The following is a 22,333-nucleotide window of genomic DNA, read 5'->3' as shown; positions in this document are numbered from 1 at the left end:
CAAGCCCCGCTTCAAGGGGCGGATCACCAGCTGGGCTCATGGGGCTCCACTCTCCGGCACCCACCGGGGTGCAAATAGGCAGTTACGGAGGCTGCTCAGTCTTGGCTGGCTGGTGTGTGGAACCTGCTGCACGGGTCGTAGACCACTGCCTCACAGTTCCACTGCTGCAGGGACGTTTCTGATGGAAGAACAAAATTGAGTAAGGACATAAGAGTCTTGAGTACTTAGATAAAAACACTCCTAAGGGAAAGCCACCTGTGAGTAGTGGGGTTTCTTACTATAATGAATATTTGTAACAAATATTTTGATGAGACGATTCAGTGAGCTGCAAAAGGGTGTTAATTAGATTGCAGCGGGTGTTTACAATACACGTAATCATGAGCACAAGATACATAAGCCAGTGTACATTTTTGAGGTAAGTTAACCAGTTAGTCGGGTGCAAATGCTGGATATTTGTAGTCTCAATCAGTTGCTTCTTCGTCCACTAAGGTGTCCTTGGGAAGGAGACCAGCGGACTTAGTGATGTGATAGCACATAAATAATCAGAACATTGTAGGGTTGAACAACAACAACACACAAAAATACAGAAAGTCAACACAACAGTGTTTCGGCCAGGGAATGAGCTAGTTGAGCTCTGGTAGGACGGCCTTCATCAGGACAAGATGATTCCAAGGACGGAGGTATCTTGAGAGGTCTGTTGAGGTAAACAGACAGGGATGTTTTAGGAGTGAGTCAAATAAGGAGGATCTAGCAGTGAGATAGTGACAGTAATCACAAGAGAAAAGAGCTGGTGCTTACCGGATCTTGAGAGCGCAATGGCTCGGAAGGAAAACAGTGTCCAAATACACTGTGAGGGTTACGAGGTCTATTTGATCCTGTGGAAAAGACAAGCGGCATTTAGTTGCCAGTCTCTGTTGAATTGAGGAGATATAGCCAGGTGGGTAGGGACTTACCTATAGGTAACCTGAGGCTGGGTGTTCTATCAGGCGGGCGTAGGGTGACACTGTGTCAATCCGCCAAGGTGGATGACTGTGGATAAAATGAACACATGGTTCAGATAAGGACGTGAACCAGGGTCTCATGGATGTCTAGGTGCCTGTGTGACAAAGTGTGGTGAGACAGGCGTGGTAAGCGCTAGTGTGGAGAAGCCTGCGTATATCCATGGTGTCCCATTAGTGATGACACAGATATGCAAAGCTGGTACATGCAGTGCTGCTATGTAGGATGTACAGACTAGTACTCAGATGCTACATGCACTAGGCCGTGTGGTACAGTGAAACTTAAAGGTAATGTCCAAAATAACGTTTGTGCGGTAAACATGCTTAGTCATAGCAACTGTGCTGTTAGGTCAGGTGTACAGACTAGCACTAAAATGTTGGGTGCATGGGGCTGTGGAGCATGGTGAAGATCGTGCCCAAAATGAACGTTTTTGCGGAAAAAATGCGGCAAAATACTTGGCCATGTTAAAGTGTGCGTGTTAAGAACACGAAGGAAGTGCTGGACGCGGCCGTGGGTGCGACCGAGTGAGAGGGATCACTATAGTTATTCTAGCGTGTCATTAAACTTACCTCGAGGTTGGAGACAGAACGTCTGCAGCTAAGTGTCTGTAGACGAGCACGAGACCCATGGATGGCGCACCGTGTCGGATCCGGTTTGTGATTGAAATCACGTTAGGCGGCTATTTTGAGATATTCACTGATAGGGTGTTTATGGGAGTGCCTGAAGCACGTAGTCTAAATAAAGGGGCAATAATCAAAGCTGTGTCCCCTATGCAGGGCTGACAAGGTGTCATGTGATTGTATGATAGGCCCCATTTCGTGCCCAGAAATTAGCATGTGAGTCAAGGCAATCGACTCGGGCGACTAAAACAAGTCGAGCAGGTAGTGCAGAAGAGAATTGACTAAGCATGAGCTGTATTTAAATGCATGCTGGGTGTACATGAGAAATCATAAACGGTCGTGATCCCAAGGTATGAAAGGCACCGGGGAAGTCCACGAGAAATGTGTACACGCTCGTGAATTTCCATTTGCTTGGAGCATCATAACACAAATACAATACATATTGTTACAAGTGTCAAGTACTAAATCATTACACCTTTTTTAGGTACATATGATTAGCAGCGGATTTTGTCCATAACAGGCGTTGTTCCGGGGAAACTGCATTGCATATTGCTGCCAGTGTCATTGGTTGGTGCATCAGCAGTACTTAATCTGTCCAACTAGAGGCTAAAGTCAAGCATTTACAAGGTGGTGCCAAGAACAGATACTCAGGGAGTAATCTCATGGGACCGAGACGGGTTACAGGAAATGCTTGCATTCGACAGTAATATTTAACCCTTTCCTGACAGTGTCCAACTTATGGACCCATTTTTGTTCAAGGCGGGTCAATGTTTTATCGATGTCACCACCTCGTCTGCTTGAAGAAACCTTTTGTATCACCACCCATTTGAGGTCCATGTTAGTGTGGTTTTTGCGGACATAGTGGTCAACTAGTGGTTTATCCGGTACTTTGTTTTTTATGCATGAGCGGTGCTCACAAATTCTGGTCTTGACTGGTCTCATGGTTTTGCCCACGTATAGGAGCCCACATGGACAGGTTATGACGTAAATGACCTGTTTGGTGTTACAGTTCGTATGGTCTAGTAGGGTCCACTCGATCTCATCGTGGAGGAATACTTTGGTGGTTTCGGTGAATTGGCATACCGTGCATTTGCCGCATCTGTAGTGGCCTTGTGTTGGTGGTAGATTCCATAAGGTATTGGTCTGCCTGGTTGGTTCGATGAAGCTATGTACCAAGGTTTCTTTGATGTTACGGTTCTTTTTGAATGCGAACAGTGGGACTTTCTGGAGGGATCCTGCGTTTTTTATCAGAGGCCAATGTTGTTTAACTGTTTTTTTGATGAGGTTGCTCAGTGGGCTGTAGGTGGTGACACATACCAGCCTATCTAGTTCTTTTTTTGTTGTTTTGGTGAGACATATGCTGCGGTCTGTGTTGGCGGCCCGCTTCCTAGCGTTCTTGATAGCTTTTTTCACATAGTCGTGTTTGTAGATCAGTGGCATGTTTCTCGAAATTCGTACGGTCCGTGCAATTTCTTTTGATCTGCAAAAACTGTCCATAGGGTAAATTGTATTTCAACCCCTCTGGGTGGTAGCTTTCGAAGTGCAGCAAGGTGTTTCTGTTGGTGGGTTTCCGGAACAGCTCCGTCTGCAGGTGATCGCCCGATCTGTAGATGTGGAGATCCAGAAAATCGATTCCGTGGAAATCCCAATGCATGGTGAATCTGATGTGCTGATTCCGTTGGTTTAACCACAGGTGGAATGCCTTCAGGTCTTCAGGATTCCCGTGCCAGATGAGGAGGACGTCGTCAATGTACCTTTTCCATAGGATGACTTTCTCTTTATAAGGATTGGTGGCTGACATGATATGTTCAGTTTCGTAGTGGGCCATGTACAGGTTTGCTATGTCCGGTGCGAATGTCGCGCCCATGCTGACGCCTTTAATTTGTTTGTACAACTGGTCCCTGAAGAGAAAGACATTTTCAGTCATGGCCAGTCTTACACATTCCAAAATGAAATCAGTGGGTACGGATGTGGTGTCTGTTCGGGTATCTAAAAAGAGTTTAAGTACTTCCAGGCCTTCTTGTTGTGGAATGGACGTGTACAATGCTTCAACATCAAGTGTGGCTAGGGTGTATTCTTGTTGCATGATTACGGCATCGAGCATCATGATGGTGTCGGTGCTGTCCTTTAAGTATGAGAGCATTTTGTTGATGAATGGTTTGAGAAAAAAATCAGTGTATACTGACAGTGGAAGGAATGGTGTGTGCCAGTGGCAAAAACGTGGATTTTACTTTGAGTCCTGTGGTGTTGTCATTCTCCTTATTAGTAGTGTCGGTGCCACTGGAGGAGTGTTCAGGTAAGTACATTTCGAAGAAGTATTTGAGTCGAATATTGCGGAAGAAGAGTTTCAATTCCATTTCCGTGTTGAAGGCTTGTGCCTTGGCTGCTGGAACAAAAGACAGTCCCTTCTCCAACAGGTTTTGTTCCGCTGATGTCATCACATGAAGATGGGTATCTTCTCTGTTGTCCTTGGTTTTGGTACCATTGGCGGGTACGCATCTGTTGCCCCTGTGGTGTTGGTCTCCTCTTCGGACGGCCTCGTTGCATGCCCCGGGGAAAAAAAGGTTGTTGTTGGTGCTGTTGGTTCCCTTGGCCCCCGTTGGAGCTTCCGCCGCTGCTTGATGAGGTCGCCGAGAAGTTGACGCCTCGATTGCGTCTGTTGTAGTTGGTTTGTTGCTGGATTTCAGTATAGTAGTTTTCCCGAAGATACGGCTAGGTTTTCTCTTCAGCGTAATTTTGTAAATCCTTTTTAAATTTTTTGCCTTTCTTTCGATAGTGATTGCTTTGAACTTTTCGATTTCCGCTTCAAGTTTCTCAAGTTTTATTTTGGCATCTTGGATGGTTGCGTCTTCTTGGAATTTCTTCTCTATTTCCATGAGTCCCTTGCTACTTGCATTCTTCGTCGGCTGTGTCAATGACTAGGATGAGCCAGTCGCGGCTACACTTGTTGCCAACGCCGCTGAAGTTTTTATAAAATTTAGGATTATCGGTGAAAACCCGTGGGATATTTCTTACTTGAAGTCCCTCTGGTATTATGCCTGCTTTGAGATATTCGAGCATAAACTTGCCGTGCATTTCTGTCCGGATCAGTTTTTTCTTCTTTTGGTTGATGTTTTCTAGTTCATCTTTCGTGAGGCCTAACATGAGGATGCCATCCGGGTTGCTGAGAGTGGATGTTGTCCCCAAAAGTTTCTTAAAATAGTTGTCCGTGTAGGAGACTATGTTGACATTCTCCATGGTGATGTTAGAAGTGGAGAAAATGTGGCAGTAACAATTGTCTATTTTGAACACACGCAAAAGTCCCTCCAGGGGGAGGAACAACTTCGAAAGCCGCGGGCTGTACTCTAGAATGTTTTATTAAAAAGGGCACCTGGTTGATGCCTTACTCTGCCCAGGCGGGTAACATGGTGAAAAGAACAAATTGAGTAAGGACATAAGAGTCTTACTGCTGAGTACTTAGATAAAAACACTCCTAAGGGAAAGCCACCTTTGAGTAGTGGCGTTTCTTACTATAATGAATATTTGTAACAAAAATTTTATGAGACGATTCAGTGAGCTGCAATAGGGTTTTAATTAGATTGCAGCGGGTGTTTACAATACACGTAATCATGAGCACAAGATACATAAGCCAGTGTACATTTTTGAGGTAAGTTAACCAGTTAGTCGGGTACAAATGCTGGATATTTGTAGTCTCAATCAGTTGCTTCTTCGTCCACTAAGGTGTCCTTGGGAAGGAGACCAGCGGACTTAGTGATGTGATAGCACATAAATAATCAGAACTTTGTAGGGTTGAACAACAACAACACACAAAAATACAGAAAGTCAACACAACAGTGTTTCGGCCAGTGAATGAGCTAGTTGAGCTCTGGCAGGACGGCCTTCATCAGGACAAGACAATTCCAAGGGCGGAGGTATCTTGAGAGGTCTGTTGAGGTAAACAGACAGGGATGCTTTAGGAGTGAGTCAAATAAGGAGGATCTAGCAGTGAGATAGTGACAGTAATTAAGAGAATCACCAAGGGCTGCAGGTGGCTACTGTTAAGGGATACTTTGCGGCGTTATCTATTTTTAAATGCATGCCAGAACAAAGCTCTTACTTTAAGATGCTAATTATCATACAATTCTTGAAAGGACTGCCCAATACTTGCCCACAGGTCCCTTTTCTGGTTCCTGGATTTGAACATGGTAATACCATTTTAATCAGAGCTTCATTTGAATCCCTCCATTCTTGTCCTCTCAGGTTATTTACCTTAAAAACCATCTTTTTAGTAGCCATCGCATTGGATCTATGTGATTGTGACGGCCGAAAATGTCGACTTTTTTTAAAACCCCTTTACACCACATATATATAGACCCCCCGCAACCCTACCATATCAATATTATATTCTATACCCCCCACATATATATGTGGTGTAAGGGGGGTAAAAAAAAAAGTCAGCATTTTCGTCCATCGTAATTGTGTGGGCGACATTTTGGTACGATTCCATCACTTCTGCTCGCAGAGTGAGTGAGCTCCAATCCTTGTCATGCAAACGAAATATTACTATATTCTCCAAGGAGAAGGTAGTTATGAGAGATCATCCCTCCTTCCTTCCCAAGGTAGTGTCTGAATTTCATCTGACACAGTAGATAACACTACCAGCTTTTTATGCACCTCCTCACCCTTCTAAGGATGAACAGAGGTTACACAGACTTGACCCGAAAAGGACTCTTGGCTTCTACAATTCTAGAATAGCTAATGTCAGATCGGATGACTGCTATTTATTGGTTGAACTGGCCAAAGGTTAGGCCAAGCCATGCCCAAATAAACTATATCATGTTACTCGATTGCTAGAAAAAATATGTCCATGAAAATCTAAGAGCCACTTCCACCAGGGGAGTGGCAAGCACTTTGGCTGTACAAAGAGGTGCACCAGTCCAATGCCACAACTTGGTCATCAGTCCACACACAGCATTACTTCTTAGACACTCTATGGGGCCAGGACACTCGCTTTAGAAGAGCGGTTCTGCACAATATGACGTGGTAATAAAAATTGTGCAAATATCCACTTGTCCCACCTCCATCTACAAAACTGCTGTGGGAGTCTATCTAAGATGTGGAATCCGTGCAAGGACATAATCCATTAGAAGTACAAATGACTTACCCCTGGTAATATTCTTTTTGCCTAAACCTCTGACTGTGGGTGCACTTTTTACTACATCTCTCTTTCAACGCCTGTGTGGGTTATCTATTCCTCGAGTAGGCTGAGTAGAAGCAGGGAAAAACTAGGAACTGAGGCAACATTCACAGTGCATGCTATTTATACTATCATCGATGTTCTGTCCGGTCGCTGGAATGGTAAGCATCAAGGGACATCGACAACGATGCTTCACATCGCCCCCCCACTGACGCAACATTTTCGGAGACTGCAAAGCAGGATACAAATATTTCTAAGATAAGGAATCTTTGTGAGGAACATTAATTAGAAATAACATTACCTGGGGTAATAATTTGTTTGTCCGCCCGCAGGGTTATTGAGCTACAAACCGTATCCTGCAAGCCACCATTTACTGTATTTTCCAAGGAGAAGGTGGTTTTGAGGGTTTGTCACTCCTTCCTTCCTAAGGTTATGTTTGAATCTCATTTATCCCAGAAGTACACGATACCAACTTTCTCTCCCCCACCTCACGATGAAGAGAGGTTACACAGACTTGATCCAAAGAAGGCTCTTGGCTTTTACATCGCAAGAATGGTACATTTTAGACCGGATGATCAGTTGTTCATCGGCTATGCAGGTCACAAACTGGGTAAGGCAGTGACCAAGCAGACTCTAGATAGATTATTTTAAGCATTTCAAAATGTTACTCCATTGCTGGGAAGGAAGTCCCTGATCATTCAAGAGGCCATTCCACCAGAGGGGTGGAAACTACTTCAGCTCTGCAAAGAGTCATACCAAAACCTTCTGAAGACCCACCTCTTCACCTAAAGCTTCCCTTCTTCTCTGAGGTCATGTTACGTCATGTCTTCCTCCTCCGTCCTGCGTGTTTTGTGGCGCCCTGATGCCCTTGAGATTTCGGCGCTCAATAAATAAATAAATAAATGCAAGGCATTGACAATGCTGCAACATGACCCTCCCTCCATTTATTTTCAAAGCATTACTGTTTAGATATTCTATTGGGTCAGGACGCTTGGTTTGGAAGATCGGTTCTTCACAACATCCTGGGCTAAAATTAAGTCTCATGAAAATCCGCTTTTCCCGCCTCCATCACCAATACTGCTATGGGAGTCTGTCTAAAATGAGGAATCCGTGGGAGGATACAATCTATTAGAAGAACATATTACTTCCACTGATAATGTTCTTTGTGATAGATTTTCTTCCCACAGATTCCTCAATGCCTTCCCATCCTACCCCTCTGGCTATGTGTGAATTCTCTTTCCTTCCCTCTTTCAATGCGTATACTTGGTTATGTTACTTTCCTCAGGATGACTGAGCTTGGAGAGAAGAGAAACTAGGAACATAGGTGCAGTGGATGCTTTTTATACTATCACCAAGGTCACATCGGGCGCGAGAATAAAAACAGTCAATCGACATCAACGCTGATGCCGCACAGCACATCCAGCTGTTGTCATTCTTTCCGCTGACTGCAAAGGAGGAAACAAATATCTAAAATGAGGAATCCGTGGGAGGAACATTCCTCAGAAAGAACATTACCAGGGGTACACATTTTGTTCTTCTGGGGGGCACGTTAAGTCCTCATCACCCTTCCTCCTTCCCCTCTGAATTTAACTCATCCAATTAAGAATTTGTTTTCATTTCAGAATGGCTGAGGTTTTTCTTTCTATGTCTCTAGAAAAATGGGCAGAATTGAGGGCAAATCATGCCAGGGGGCTCTGATCGAATATATACATATGACTTCATCCAGATCGACAGAGCCCCGTCAAGATGACTAAGTCGATGTCGGAGCTGAGCGGCACCACCTTGAGGCTAAGAAACAGGTTTCTGGGGCTGATTGTTTCAAGGGGATTTTTCACAAGATGAGGCATCTTTGTTAGGAATTAATGTGTGGAGCAAGAACATTACCGAAAGTAAGTAATTTGTTGTTTTCTGTGAAATTTCTTTTTTTCATTTTACATAAACAGTCATAACCAGGTGTTCTACAAGTGAAATTGAGTTATCCCAAACATAGATATCTGAAAATGTAATACATGAAAGCAATAAATAAATCAAAAAAGAGAGGTGGGAGGCATGCATTGAATTCTTTATCTGCCAATGACTTGCTTCTATAGGTAAGCAAAGCTTTGGGCAATGCCTTCTCTTGCCACCTCTACCCACCACCTCCATCTTCCTGTGTTGTCTGCAGTTCCTAGCTGCACTCCTTGTTGGCAGGTCGAGGCTTCTTAAATGGGGGAGGGGCAATGCAGATGCAATCTCTTAAAGGGGTGGAGTTCAACTAAACCTAGGTGCACAAGCAGATAACAAATCGCCATCTTCAGGTTTATCAACACTTGTGGTGGATGTTTTGCAGGGCTTGTATAAGAAGTGTAAACATTAACAAAAAAATGTGTTGTACTTTACTGTTAAAGATTAACTTCTGGATTCCCACTCAGTATCTCTTTTTTTATTGTGATCTTTTTCTGTAAGCATTTTTCTATTTCGTGAATTTCATCAATGTTAACCACTGTTAATTGTGAACTGCTGGAAATAGTCGAATTCATAGTGTGAACCAGGAAAGTGCTTTTCCACATCACCCATCCGTGCCTGTTTGAAGCTGTCATAAATTACCCTTCATGATGATATGATGTTTTTCTAGTTATTATTCACAGTTTGCATGGTGATGTATTTATGTCTTTTATGATTGCTTTATTCTAGGCTTGGACCAAATTTTATGAATTTTCTTTATCTGATCTTCGTGCAGGATATGACATTATTGATAGACTATTTGAAGGTAAGTTCACCAACAGGATACAATGAATCATTTTCTTCTGGAACTGTCTTACTCTTATGAACTTTTATGTTGCTGTCTTGGTTTACATTTCTAATCTTAACATGCCCATTAACCAAATTTAAGTGTTGATGTAATAAAAGTAAAATCAAATTCATTAAGGGTGATGTGTAAACCCAATTAGGAGTCATCCAATAGTGGAGATTTGGTGTTGAGGATAAACCATATAGCACATACATATGCTTTCAAAAATTCTCACACGACTCTACTGTTTAAGGTAAGCAAGATCCACTTTCAAAGTCTCCATTCTACAAATTGAATTCACATTTTCCTTACAACTCTCAAGTTTCCCATTGGTACAAGAGTCCCAGAATAGTGTATGTAGTGTGACGAATCTGAGGATGTCGTCCGTTCTCCCCTAGAGGGAGAGCTTTTCAATGGGGCTAGGGCGGTATCATGCATGTAGCTTTAAGGCTGGTATTGTGACAAAGATGATGTCCGGGAGTCCAAGGATAATTCGCGAGAAGCAGAACGATCGGTTTAGCTTCCTAATGCCAGTGATTGACCCAAAGCAGTACATCAATCCCACCCAAGAGTTTGGAAGAATCTCAAGCTCAAACTGAAGAGCAGCTGAGACGCAAGAGAGAGAGCCGTCCTCCGAAGAGGAACAGCAGGAGCCATGCACGGGAGCAGCTGCGGCGAACTGCAAGGGAAGCCCAAGCAGAGGAAAGAGAGAACCTGAGCGTGGTCCATCACAAGAGAACTACTCGGGTTGCTACTGGGTTAATCCTCTATGCCACCCACGGCCCGCGAAGCATGGAAGAGACAGAACGCCCAGCTGGGAAAAGGCTTCAGACTGTAGAGCTGTTGCAGGCCCTGCCGGATGCCCGAATACTGCCAGAGCCTTCAGAAGGGAAACAGCTGCCTGGGTACCGCTGGTACCTCAGAGAGCGAAACAAACAGGTATGTGGGTTGCCCGGGAGCTGTTAAAGGCCCGGGAGAGCAACAGGGTGAGTTCAGGAACTGGAAAGAGAGGGTCTGGGACCCTAAAGCAAATGAGAGAGAGTTTTATACTTGGCAGGAGGGTGAACCAATTGGATACAACGCAACAGTGCGAGTGTGCGACCTGCACCCATATAAAGGATCAAGAATAAGAGGGTCTGGGACCCTAAGGATAAAAGAAGCAAACAATGAAGAGTTGTATGCTAGGCAGGGAAATGAACCATGCAGACGTTAAACTGCAGTGCAAGTCTGGGACCCGCACCCATGTGAGAAACCAAAGTTTAAAGCAAAGAGGGTCTGGGACTCTGTGAGAGAAAGAGAGAGAGCGAGCCCACTAGAGAACACTTGCTTGGCAGGAGAGTGAATCAAGCCGTGTAAAGTATTGCAAGTCTGGGACTCGCACCCACAATAAGAGGTTGAGAATAAGAGGGTCAAGAACTGGCAAAAGGAATCCTACACTTGGTAGCGGACTATGCCAAGTTGATAGGATAAAGAAATCTGCACCCAAAATGCATTCCTGCCTGGATTGTTTAGTGACATATCAAAAGGGGAAAAGGGCTCAGGAACCTAAAGGAACGGAAGTAAGATAAGAAGCAGACTTGGGGAAAATAATACAACCCTAACATTGGAATGCTACACTTGGTAGCTGTTACGATGGATTTCTGAACTCTGACCGGTGGGCAGAGGTTCAGAAGGCCAGCCTAGTTTCATGGAACAGAGTAACCTTCTGGACAAGCCAGACCAATCAAGGTAGCATTGGCGGCATTCAAGACTAGGTCTCAAGAGGGGTGAGGGTCCCTGAAAGACCTCAATGAGCACACAGAGTAAAGGACACTTACAAATCACTTCCAGTCAGGTTTAGTTATATTAAAAATACAAAAACATTTATTTCAAGGCCTTTGAAAGTTTACCACACAATAATAATCACAGTAATACGTTTAGATCAATACAATCCTATCTACATATATACAAGACCAAGTGGTCTAAAGGGTTACTGCACAGAATGGGTCCACAACCTAGAAAAGGGAAGGAAGCAGGTAGTGCAAATAGTCTTTAGGCAGTTCTGCGTCAAATACAATCCTAACTGAAAGGCAGTCCAATCCCTAAAATGAGGGGAGCCTATTGCTCAAATGTACTTGCAATGCTGGGGCACGCAGTCTTTTGTAGGGTCTGTAGCAGCTCAGGAAGGCAGGTGAGGTGATGCAGAATAAGTTCCCACTATTCGAGGAGGGTCTCCACAACAGAGCAGAGCAGTTTCCAAGACTTGGGAATAGTTTGGCAGTTCGCACCAGCAGTGGAAAGGAGAGGGGCCCTGACGGGTTACTCGCACGTAAAAAGGGTTGGATGCGCTAGGGGCCACCGGTAAGGGTTGTTAGTAATCACCGACCCCTGGCGCACTCCGGACCAAACTTCGGCAGTCGAGTCCAATTCGGTTGCAGGTTAAAATGCAGCAATGTCTGCAGCTCCGCGGCTTTCAGCGACAAAGTTACAGCGATGATTCCCAAACGGGACAGTGGCGTTTTCTCTGCTCCTGGTGGAAGGATCAGGCCAGTTTCACTGCAGCAGGCTTAAAGGGCAAGAGGGGCACAAAAGCAGCGCACCTGCAAAGTTTGTCACCAAGGCTGGGCGACACGATAACCGTGTTCACTCCGAATCAGGCTCTCTCTCTTTAGTCCAGACCTGGGAATGCCAAGTGTACGAAATTCGGTGTGTGAGTGCCGTGAACACAGAGCTAGCGGCGTACCAAGTTTTGAGTGTCTCCTCGAAGCAGCGGAAGTATCAGGGCAAATGTCCCGAGTAAGCTGGTCAGTCCACTGGTTGGCCCAGGGACACTTCCGAGAAGGCTTACTTGCAGGGTTTGATGAAGGTGCAGAGAATAGTTGGTCCCACTATTCCAATGGGTCAAAACGTCTTTGCAGACCTTCTAGTTCGATCAGATATAGAGGGGTCCAGCAGGGCAACAGCGGTCTCAGGGTGCCAAACCTTCCAGTGTGTCACCAGCGGTTCCTCGACTCGGCTTCTTAGTTTCAGGATGCTTGAGCCAGAGCCCCAATCATGCTTTTTAAGGTTCTGTTAAAGCGTTCTACAAGACCATTGGTTTGTGGGTGGTATGCAGATGAAAACTCATAGGTGACACCACATTCCTTCCACATGGCCTGCATATACTTTGACATAAAGTTGCTGCCTCTGTCCGACACAACTTCTTTAGGGAAGCCAACCCTAGTAAATATGCCAAGTAAAGCTTTTGCAACTGACTTGGCAGTCAGTCTTTAATGGGATGGCCTCAGGATACCTGGTAGCATGGTCGAGCAGTACCATAATAAACCTATTGCCTGAGGATGTTTAGGGGCATCAAGGGGACCAACAATGTCGATCACTAACCTCTCAAATGGTACCCCCACCACTGGGCGTGGTATCAATGGAGCTTGGATTGTTGTGCCACTTTTCCCAGATAACTGGCATGTGGCACAACTCCTGCAGTGACTTTCTATTTACACCCCCATCTTGGCCCAGTAGAAGGGCATGTATGTCCTTTGCTTGATTCTCTTGATACCAAGGTGACCAGCAAGGGACAACTCATGTGCCAACTGCAAGATGAAGGGTTTTACAGCAACGGGAACCACAAACCTCCTATGGTCTCTGTGATGCTGGAAATGCATTGGAGGGACAGGGCCTCCCTGTCCTTGTCCTGTAGTCCTTTTTCATTTGTGTTCTGTATTGTGTTCTGCCCAGGAGTCCATTTGGGACTCCTGGCAGTGCAGCTCTTCCTGTTTTTGGTTTGGTGTACAGGCCCCTGGGATACCCTTATGGCACCCATGGGTGGGGGTGCAACCCTGTGCCCCTAGTGTATGTTTTTGGGCACCTGTGTGTGGCCCACAGAGCAGGGTATGGGCTGGTGGCAGCTCCATGCTGAATTTGACTTGTGCTCTGAGTATCCTCCATTTTGGGATACCCCGGCCCTGCCATTGGAATCAGTTAATTCCTGATAGGAAACAAGATGGCCTCTGTGGCCTCTTGCTTTCTATTGCCTGTTACCTTGTTTTCGCAAAGTCCTGGGAAGCCCTGATTCTGTCCCTTCCCCCTGACTGGCTGTTGGGTGGAACCTCCATATATGGTGGTGTTGTGAAGTCCAGGCCAGACTGGCTGGAGCCTTCCCAGTGACTGTATGTTGTGGGTACACCCTGTGGGTGGGACCTGGGTGAATGGAGTGTGTGACCAATATGCACTTCTTGTTGTGGATGTCTGGGTTCTGGTATTTGACACAATGGGCCTCATTACACGGATGGCGGAGAACCATGGCGCTATTAGCGCCATGGTTCATGCCGGTAAAATACCGGCACCGCCTTGGCGGAAAGGGGAATTACCGCCCCATTCCAAGGTTGGCGGTGCGGTAATTCCCCCTTCCACCATTGCCCTTCCCCATTCCCATTTTTGCCCCATAGGGCTCAATGGGAATGGGTAAGGCGCTAATTACGGTACCGCAAATTGCGGTACCGTAATTAGCTCCCTGGGTCCCTTTTGCGGGTTGGTTTTTAACGCCTGCAAAAAGCGGGCGTTAAATCCCCCAACCCGCAAAGGGACCTCGTAGTAAGGCGGTAAGGATTTACCGGTATTTTACCGGTACCGGTAAATCCTTACCGCCATCCGTGTAATGAGGCCCAATGACTGAGACAGCCCTGCCCGAAACTGGTATGAATGCAGTGTGTAGTTTTGAATGGCTGGGTACTTGTCCCTATTCACATTCCTTGTTGCAAGTGTCTGAGAGGGAGGAGTATGGCCTGAATGCACTGTATGCCTGATTGGCTGACTGACTGCATGAATGCCCTTCTGTATGATTGGCTGCTGAGTGTGACCCAGCAGTGTAGTTGAGAGACAGAATAGTATATCTGGGGACCTCTCACCACTGGAAATTGTTCAGAAGCTGAAGTTGAAACTGATGCTTAACCTCGAAGCCGAGCCTGAAGAAGAAGGTTGACTGCTGTCTCCCTTCGCCAGAAATCCGAAAGCCGTCGAGACTTATCCAAGAGAGGACCTAGTTAGGCGCCCTCTTCCCGTGCTCCGAGGGACCATCGAGCACCGCTAACCTTCGCCGAAGCGCCCTGGAAGTCAGACCCTCGAAAGGCTGCCGACCGGAGACTGGGACCACCGAGGAGAACGAAGATCAGCACCGGACATTCCGTCCACCGTCGTCGACCAGGGTTTGCAAGTCTGCTGTAACCGCTGGAGACCCGTCGAAGCCGTGTTGCCCATAAGAGTGGACCACTTGACGCTGTGCCGCTGACGACTGGAGCCGCACGCTCCTTTGCCTAAGACTTTTGATTCACGAAACGCCCTTGTCCGCACCGCTGCCCGCCTTATCCCGCCAGAGAAGGCCAGGCCGTCGATGCGCAGAGTAGCATCCGCCGGTGGGTTTCCAGCCACCCAACGATCGTAGAGACGCCGGACGACTCGACGCCCTTGCTGGGCCACAGTTCTTCATAAACTCTTTGCGGTCCTGAGCTATCATCATCGAGGTGCCTCGCACGCCTCTTCTTTGCAGGACGCCTTCGCTTCGTCGACGACGAGCACCACTAGGACCGAAGCTGCCGCCTCAACGCCGAGTTCACTTTCTTCATGGGATCTCAACGATCCGTGGCTCCTGCTTTAAAGGTAGCCGCTCAAGAAGGTTCCGTCGACGACCCGACGACTAACTCTGCTATTCCAGGTACATTGGTGTTGTAGAACTATTTTAGAAGGAAATAAGACTTCTAGAACTATATATGGACTGGGCTTGTGATATACCTTTACTTTACAGGTTGCCCAGGTCGGGGGGGGATCTCCACACAGAACTGTGTCTAGGTAACGGGGCCAGTAGTCTGCCAATTGTTCTAACCAACTGCTTTCCTCCTATGTCTATTGTTGGTTACCTTTATTAATTGATTTGTGTGACATTTAACCAGAGTACAGTTGAGGCACTTTAAAGGAATCTAATAATAATTGTGGTACCACGTAGAACTGTATATATTTGCCATTATAGATTAACTAAGCACAAAGGGATTTATTGTGATTGTATTTAACCTTGAACTTAATTTTATAAAGACTGTGTTTTAACTAATACAGTGTGTAGCCATTCCTTTGTGGGGGCTTGGGGACTACATTGTACTTAAGAACCAGCCTGCATCACCTCCTGAGAAGCTAGGCCTTGATTGCTCGTCCATTGCTACCGTAATAGAGAATCTTGTCTGAGGTCCTCTGTGCCTCTCCTCTACCATATAGAGAGCAGACATACAGACCCCCCCACCCCCTCCAGTCTTTACACTCTCCTTCTGTAGACTCTGTAGGCTCACTGTAGGGGAGCCCACCTTCCCAATATATCCTATGCTTCTCAGGAGGTTCACCCTCAAGCTGGGAGCAGGCTGTCTCCTTAGCCTTTCAGAGATGGGCACTCACGTTGGCCCTTACTGAACTCAATCCTATCTGGACCACCTTCTACTAACAATCCTTGTAGTTCAGGATGGTCATTGGGATAAAATATTTCAGGTAACACCTCTTCCTCGTCAGGTTCAGGTGTGTGACCAACTACCTCTACCTCAGTGGTAGATGAGTTAGGGGGAATATTTTCTTTCCCTCTTCTGTCTTTCTTGACTCCTTTAGCCTTGGGTTTCCCCTTTGGCTTGGGCTTGGTATTGGACTTGGCCAGTGCAGCCCTTATTTGTGACCTTGTGCAGGGTCTCTCTTCTGTGTCTCCCACAAGCCCTTAAGCTCTGAGATCATTCCCAAGCAAGACCTTTCCCGGGACATCTCTCTGAATGCTCACTGGAATCCTGAATACTGTTACAATTTATAGTAAGATTTACAGGCATAACTGTGAACTTGAGAGGTGGGCCATCAGCCAATTTAGGGGGTAACAGAGGAGCTCTGGCAACTTCCTCTGGGTCTACCAAGGTAGAATCCACTACAGTTCTGCTGCACCCACTATCCCTAAGGGCAGGAGTATCTACTCCATTGATCAGCACACTGTCATTAAAGTAGTGCTTGGTATTATCAGGAATCCTAGTATAAGCCTCAGACTTTAAGCTGCCAGGAACCCAGGGAAACTAAAACTACCTCAGAATCTATCCCACTGAGGAAGGAATCTGAGGAGAAGGATGCCCCTGTAATCTCTTCATCGTAGGAGGAGAAGGCCAGATTAGCAGAGTGGACCCCCAAGGGTTTGACCTTACATCTGTAGTTCCCCTTCACATGGTCATTTGTTCCACAAGCCACGCATGATCCACTGGGTCTTGGGACATAGGGAGGCTTACTGTAACCAGAGTTCTGTTTTTGATGATAACCTCCACTACCCTGTGTATTTTATTGTGACTTACCCTTAAATTTCTTTTTGTGGCTCTTTTGGGAGGATGTTTTATCAGATCCCCCACCCTCCTTATCTTTGGACTTGTTCCCCTCCTCCTGCTTACCAGGATGAGTTGTGTCCTTATTGGACAGTCTGTGACACCCACAAATCTGTTGCTATGGCCAACTTCTTAGGATCTAACTCCTTTGAATCTGCCAAATGCTGCTCAAGCTCACGGGAGCAAGATGCAAAATATGTTGAAGCATGACAAGACATATCATGCCCTCAGAGGTGGAGACCTTATAGCCTTCGACCCAGCCAGTCCAGTACTTTAAAGAAACAGTCACATATGACACCCAAGTACTTACTTCCTTCTTTCTGTACTCTCTAACCCTCTTTAAGTATTGGGCAGGAGTCTTCCCAAACTTCAAGATGAGAGTTTGCTTTAACATTGCAAAATCTACTCTTTCAGCTATTGAAATTTCCATAATAGCACTGCAGCTAGAATGGGGTAGTTTGCTGAGCAACCATTCTATCTTATCAGCATTTACAACCTCTTGGACTTAACATGCATACTCAAATGCATTCAACCAGTCCATAAGGTCATTCTTCTCATCATAAACACTGAGCAGATCTTTAGGAAATCTTGGATGAGTGGAGGACCCAAACCCTTGTCCATATCCCTGGGATCCTTTTGAAACTTGAAGATTGGCCCGTTCCAACTGGTGATCCCTGTCCTTCTGTTTTTCTGCCTGCTCTACTTTCAGCTTAGCCATGTGAAATCCAAGTTCCTTCTGCTTAAACTGCAGCTCTACAGTATTTATGGGAAAAATATACCAACACCCTACGCATAGCTATGTAATTTTAGCAGGGGATTTAAATCTACAGTGCTTGGATAAACCCAAATTGTCCTCTGATGAACATCTACTACGTTGGCATACTTTTATCCACTCAAAAGATATGATCACGGTAAACGGTACGTTCTCCGAGGATTGCCCCCCCCCATTCGACCTGGAAGAGAGGAAACTCCTCAGCGATTATTGATTTTATTGATGTTAGTCGCCATTGTTTCAATCTCTAAAAGGTTTTCATGTTTCTGTAACTACTGATAGTGATCACAATATGTTGAGTCTTGTTAGGGAGAATTCTCTGTATAGGCAGAATTTCCTAACCTAGTGAGTCCCCCAGCAGCTTTGCTGGATTTCTGGAGTTTGTTTTTCTCTCCTGCCAAGAGTGAGACTCTTTTTCTCCCACTCTTGGACATGATTTGTGGTGTTCCTTTGAATATTAATGTGTTTCATGGGCTATGGGTTCTTTTACTCCATAGGGTCTTGTATGTTTTTCTTATGTGTTACACAGACCCTCCGTGCAGTAACACAGGGGTGTCATAGTGACCCCCCAACATAGACTCCATACCCTGGGACTGACTACTGTCTCCCAGGGCATGTAAAGTCACCATTGGCTTTGCTTGTCCCAAATTATGAACAGAAACCAGTACAAACCATCATATTGTGGACGTACTGGTCGGGGCAATTCGATTGCCCCGGGGTCTGTTGTTCGAGGGGGCACGTCTCCGTCCCCCCTAATCGAGTTTTGGCTGGTGGCAGTGGATACTACTTTTTATATTCGACCGCAAATATATCTCTATGGGATTTTCCCATTGTTCGAGGCTACCAACTTTAATTACTTAATTCTTATAGCCTCGAACATACCGCCGGTTATTTATTTAATATGAATTCACCGGTTGGTATTTTCTGCCAGAACTCGGTTTTAAAATGGCATTTGTGTTCGCCTCTGTAACTCCAAACCAAAGGTCGAGCCCTTTGTTCCACTTTTGGCGGGCTTCTCCACAGAAGCCTCCAAAAGTGGTGCCACTCTGTCTGGGTACCACGGGGGGGGTGGGGGGGTGGTTTTCGGCTCCCTGGACTGAGTTACCTTGGTAACTCAAGTCGCACTCTGGTGTGATTGGCCCAAGTGGTGAGCCGGCCGGCTCACCACTTAGCATGTTTGATTGACAGCTAGGCTGAGTGAATGGGGGTGTGCTGCATAAAAGCAGGGCTTTTGGGACTGGAACTTCAGAAGTCGCCACAGGACCTGAAAATCTGACGAGGGAGAAGCTGAGCCGACCTGCTACGACGACACCACCGGTGGAGCCCTGCTGAACCGACTCACCACTTCCCAACGACAGAGAAGATCTCCCGGCTGGAGAGTCTTCTTCCCCTGACTGGTGGGCACAACCAGTTTACCTTCTTTTTCTTGCATCCCAGGACGTCTTGTGGTCGAATTGCCCGTGTCAAGCACCCGGGCAACCGGATAGCCACTGGACCGCGAATAAAAGGACCGCTCCTTTTAATTGAGAACTCCGCGGCCGGTTTCTTCCCTGGCAATGCAACAGACTCCTGCTTCCCTCCCCGACGAGATCCTCTCTTCCCCGGGACGAAGCACCGACTTGCACCCTCTGCCAGGAACAACTGCCCCCGCTGGAGTATTCTCACCATTTTAAGGTACCGTGTCCACCAGGCCTCCCTTTCTAAAGATTGCTACAAGGTAATAATAATCCCTTAACCTTCTGGACTGGGTTGGCCACCTTGACCCTCTAACTGGTCCCTTTCTTTTTGGTCCAACTCTTTCTGAACTTATTGCGAGACTTTTGGGCACTTTGAACCGTGTGACCTTGGACACATTTCGACCGGAGCCTCTTAAAGTGGGTCCGGCCTTGTTAACTTTGACTTTACGGTTTTAACCTGCCTTCTTCTCCTACTGTGTTCTTCCGAAAGTGTTGGGATCTGTTTCTATCTTTGCTCTGCTTTTCTCTCCCTTTTAAACCGATTGATTAGAGTGCCATCTTCGTTAAGTGCTCACCGCTGTCTGAAAATAAGTGTTGCTTTACTTAAGACTTGTCTAACTAATCGTTGAAGGGAGTTTATATCTTTTAGTGACCGTGTTTTTGAACTGCTTGATATTAGTGCCAGTGTGTTTTATTAGATGTGTTTTTAAATAAATAATTATATCTCTTTTACACCAAGCTCTGGTCAGTGTTTGCTTGTTCTACTGTGTTCTTTTGACCTATTGTGAATACTCTGTATACTGCCTAACTCTTCTTGAGGGAAGTCTGACTGCTCAGCCACAGCTACCAAGTGAATCTGTGTGGTACAGACTGCTACCAAGTGGGTTTACTGCCAAACACCTGTAGTCTTAAATCTTTTGCACTCGTCCCAGAGGGAACTGCACAGGTTTCTGCCTAACAAGTCTCAATTGGCTGTGCAGCACTAATAGTTCTAATTTTATCCCATCCACAATGACAGGTGTGATACAGGTTAATTGCGGTCGGAATAGACTCCACTGGTCTAAACCAAAGTTATTGCATTTTACGAAGAGGCTCAAAACTATACGTACAGACTCTCGATTGACTATTGATTGTAATTTTGATTATTCGAAACTAATGCATCAGTTTGCTGCAGTAACTAAGCCAACAAGACATTGCTCCTCAGCTCATAGTTTTGATTCAAACATGCAGAATAGAAAAGCATTATATCGAAGAGAAAAGAAACAAGCACTGACCCTGCCAGTTGACCTACGATGGGCCCCCCTTAAATCTATTAAGAACCAATATAGGAATTGGAGAAGATCTTATCGATCTACATTATTTCAGAAAGATGGCGAGTCCATGCTAGCCAAAGTTCTATCGAAAAATTCTGCAGGGTGTTTGGCCCTAATCACAGAGACATATAATAACTCTCAATGTCTAATGCAGATCAATGATGTTGCGCCATCTTTATGGCAAACCCATTTATACCGTCTTTATGCTGCTCCTCCCTCTGATCTGCGATTAGCTCCTTTGAATCTTGAAGGCGTTTTCTCACTGTCTTTTACCATCGAGGATATTCTTCATTATATCCATAAAGCCAACAGATCTAGAGCTCCAGGCCCGGACGGGCTTTCCAACCTTATGCTGAAGCGGTTTCCGGAACTATGGGCGACGATTCTGTTTGAAATATTCTCGCATGTTTTACTTGTCCAAAAGATTCCTAGTTCTTCATGCAGTTCCCTGATTGTACCCAGCTATAAAAAGGGCAATAGACATGATCCCATCAATTACAGACCTATCGCCTTTTTGGACGTCCCGGGGACACTTCCGAGAAGGCTTACTTGCAGGGTTTGATGAAGGTGGCGAGAATAGTTGGTCCCACTATTCCAATGGGTCAAAGCGTCTTCGCAGACCTTCTAGTTCGATCAGATGCAGAGGGGTCCAGCAGGGCAACAGCGGGCTCAGGGTGCCAAACTTTCCAGTGGGTCACCAGCGGTTCCTCGACTCCGCTTCTCAATTTGAGGATACCTGGATACTATCCTTGGTTCAGTGAGAACCCCAGAGATCAACATGGTATGGGTGTTTGAATCCCTCTCTTATCCAAAATCTCCTTTGCGCCAAAACAAAGAGGACCCAATGGGAGACCTGCTCTCAGACAGGCATACCCCACGTGGACCAATCATGGACCACGGTGGTCCCAGGCATTTAGAGCACACCAGCCTCTTTGGCACCCAGGATGTGTATTGGAACTAGACAGTCCAGCCCACATCCTGGAAGCACACACGCAAGGCATCCAGAAGTCCGCCCTTTCGCAGGAGAATGCTTGCCCAAATAAGATCTGACCCGGGGCAAATCGACCTGGGGAAGTTGAAGGGGCATGATGGCCAAAGGACAGGACAAAGAACCTTGTGGCATGGCCATGTTGGAGCCAGGCCACCTATACGTGCCAAACACGGTTAATGTGGTTTACCTGGCAGGAAAGGGTTAAAATTACATGAAAAGATAAGCTGCCACCAGCCCTGTCCGAGACACATCTGCAGTTCTCCAGTAGAATCCTTCGAGAGTATTTAGGGCCTTTCGAAATGACTGTTAGACCCAAGTGCACCGTACTCTAAGGTACTTTGGGCACTTGATACATGTTGCAGAAAAGTTGCAACATGGAAAAGGACTAAGGGAAACAAACTCTCCCAGTACTGACTGTCTGTAAGGGCATATCAGTTTCCCCATAAGAAAGTGAACGAAAAAGCCCAGAGGAGTGCAGCAGAAGGCTGTGCTCCTCTGGTAAAGCAAAAAGTTGGGTGGTACACAACTGGAGGGAAAATTACACATACATGCAAATCTTTCCTAACAGTAGCAGAGCTCACCAAGCTGGTAGGATAAAGAACTTCTACCACCCCATCACCGAATCCATCAACGACCTAGTCGATGACCACTACTTCTTTGTCAAAAGGGGGTCTGGCCACGAAGGTGGTATCCACAGTCATGGGGATGGCCACCCCAAGGGTGTCTCTACCGTCATGGCATGAAGCAGCTGCCGCGGCTCTGGCGAAGGCCCCTGGAATGGGGACAGCAGCTGCTACTCCCCAGAAGTCTCCAGAGAAGAAAAAGGATAAACTCCCACTGACCCTAAGAACGGTATGAACCCGTGGGCTACCCCGGTAAAACT

General features: G+C 46.1%; 1 protein-coding gene across 3 annotated transcripts in view; it reads left to right on the top strand.

The window, feature by feature from the left end:
* Positions 1–22,333, top strand: part of DYNC2H1 (dynein cytoplasmic 2 heavy chain 1) — a 3,314,293-nt gene that overhangs the window by 2,935,225 nt on the left and 356,735 nt on the right. For all 3 annotated transcript variants that reach the window (XM_069639013.1, XM_069639012.1, XM_069639011.1), the window contains one exon: positions 9,469–9,544. In XM_069639013.1, coding sequence (XP_069495114.1) covers positions 9,469–9,544 — 76 coding nt within the window. The remainder of the gene's footprint in view (positions 1–9,468; positions 9,545–22,333) is intronic.

The sequence above is a fragment of the Ambystoma mexicanum genome, chromosome 7q (assembly GCF_040938575.1).
Source record: "Ambystoma mexicanum isolate Mex_15411 chromosome 7q, UKY_AmexF1_1, whole genome shotgun sequence".
In the NCBI taxonomy this organism is placed as follows: domain Eukaryota; kingdom Metazoa; phylum Chordata; class Amphibia; order Caudata; family Ambystomatidae; genus Ambystoma; species Ambystoma mexicanum.
The sequence above is the reverse complement of the archived record's forward strand: the minus strand, read 5'-3'. Positions and strand labels throughout refer to the sequence as shown.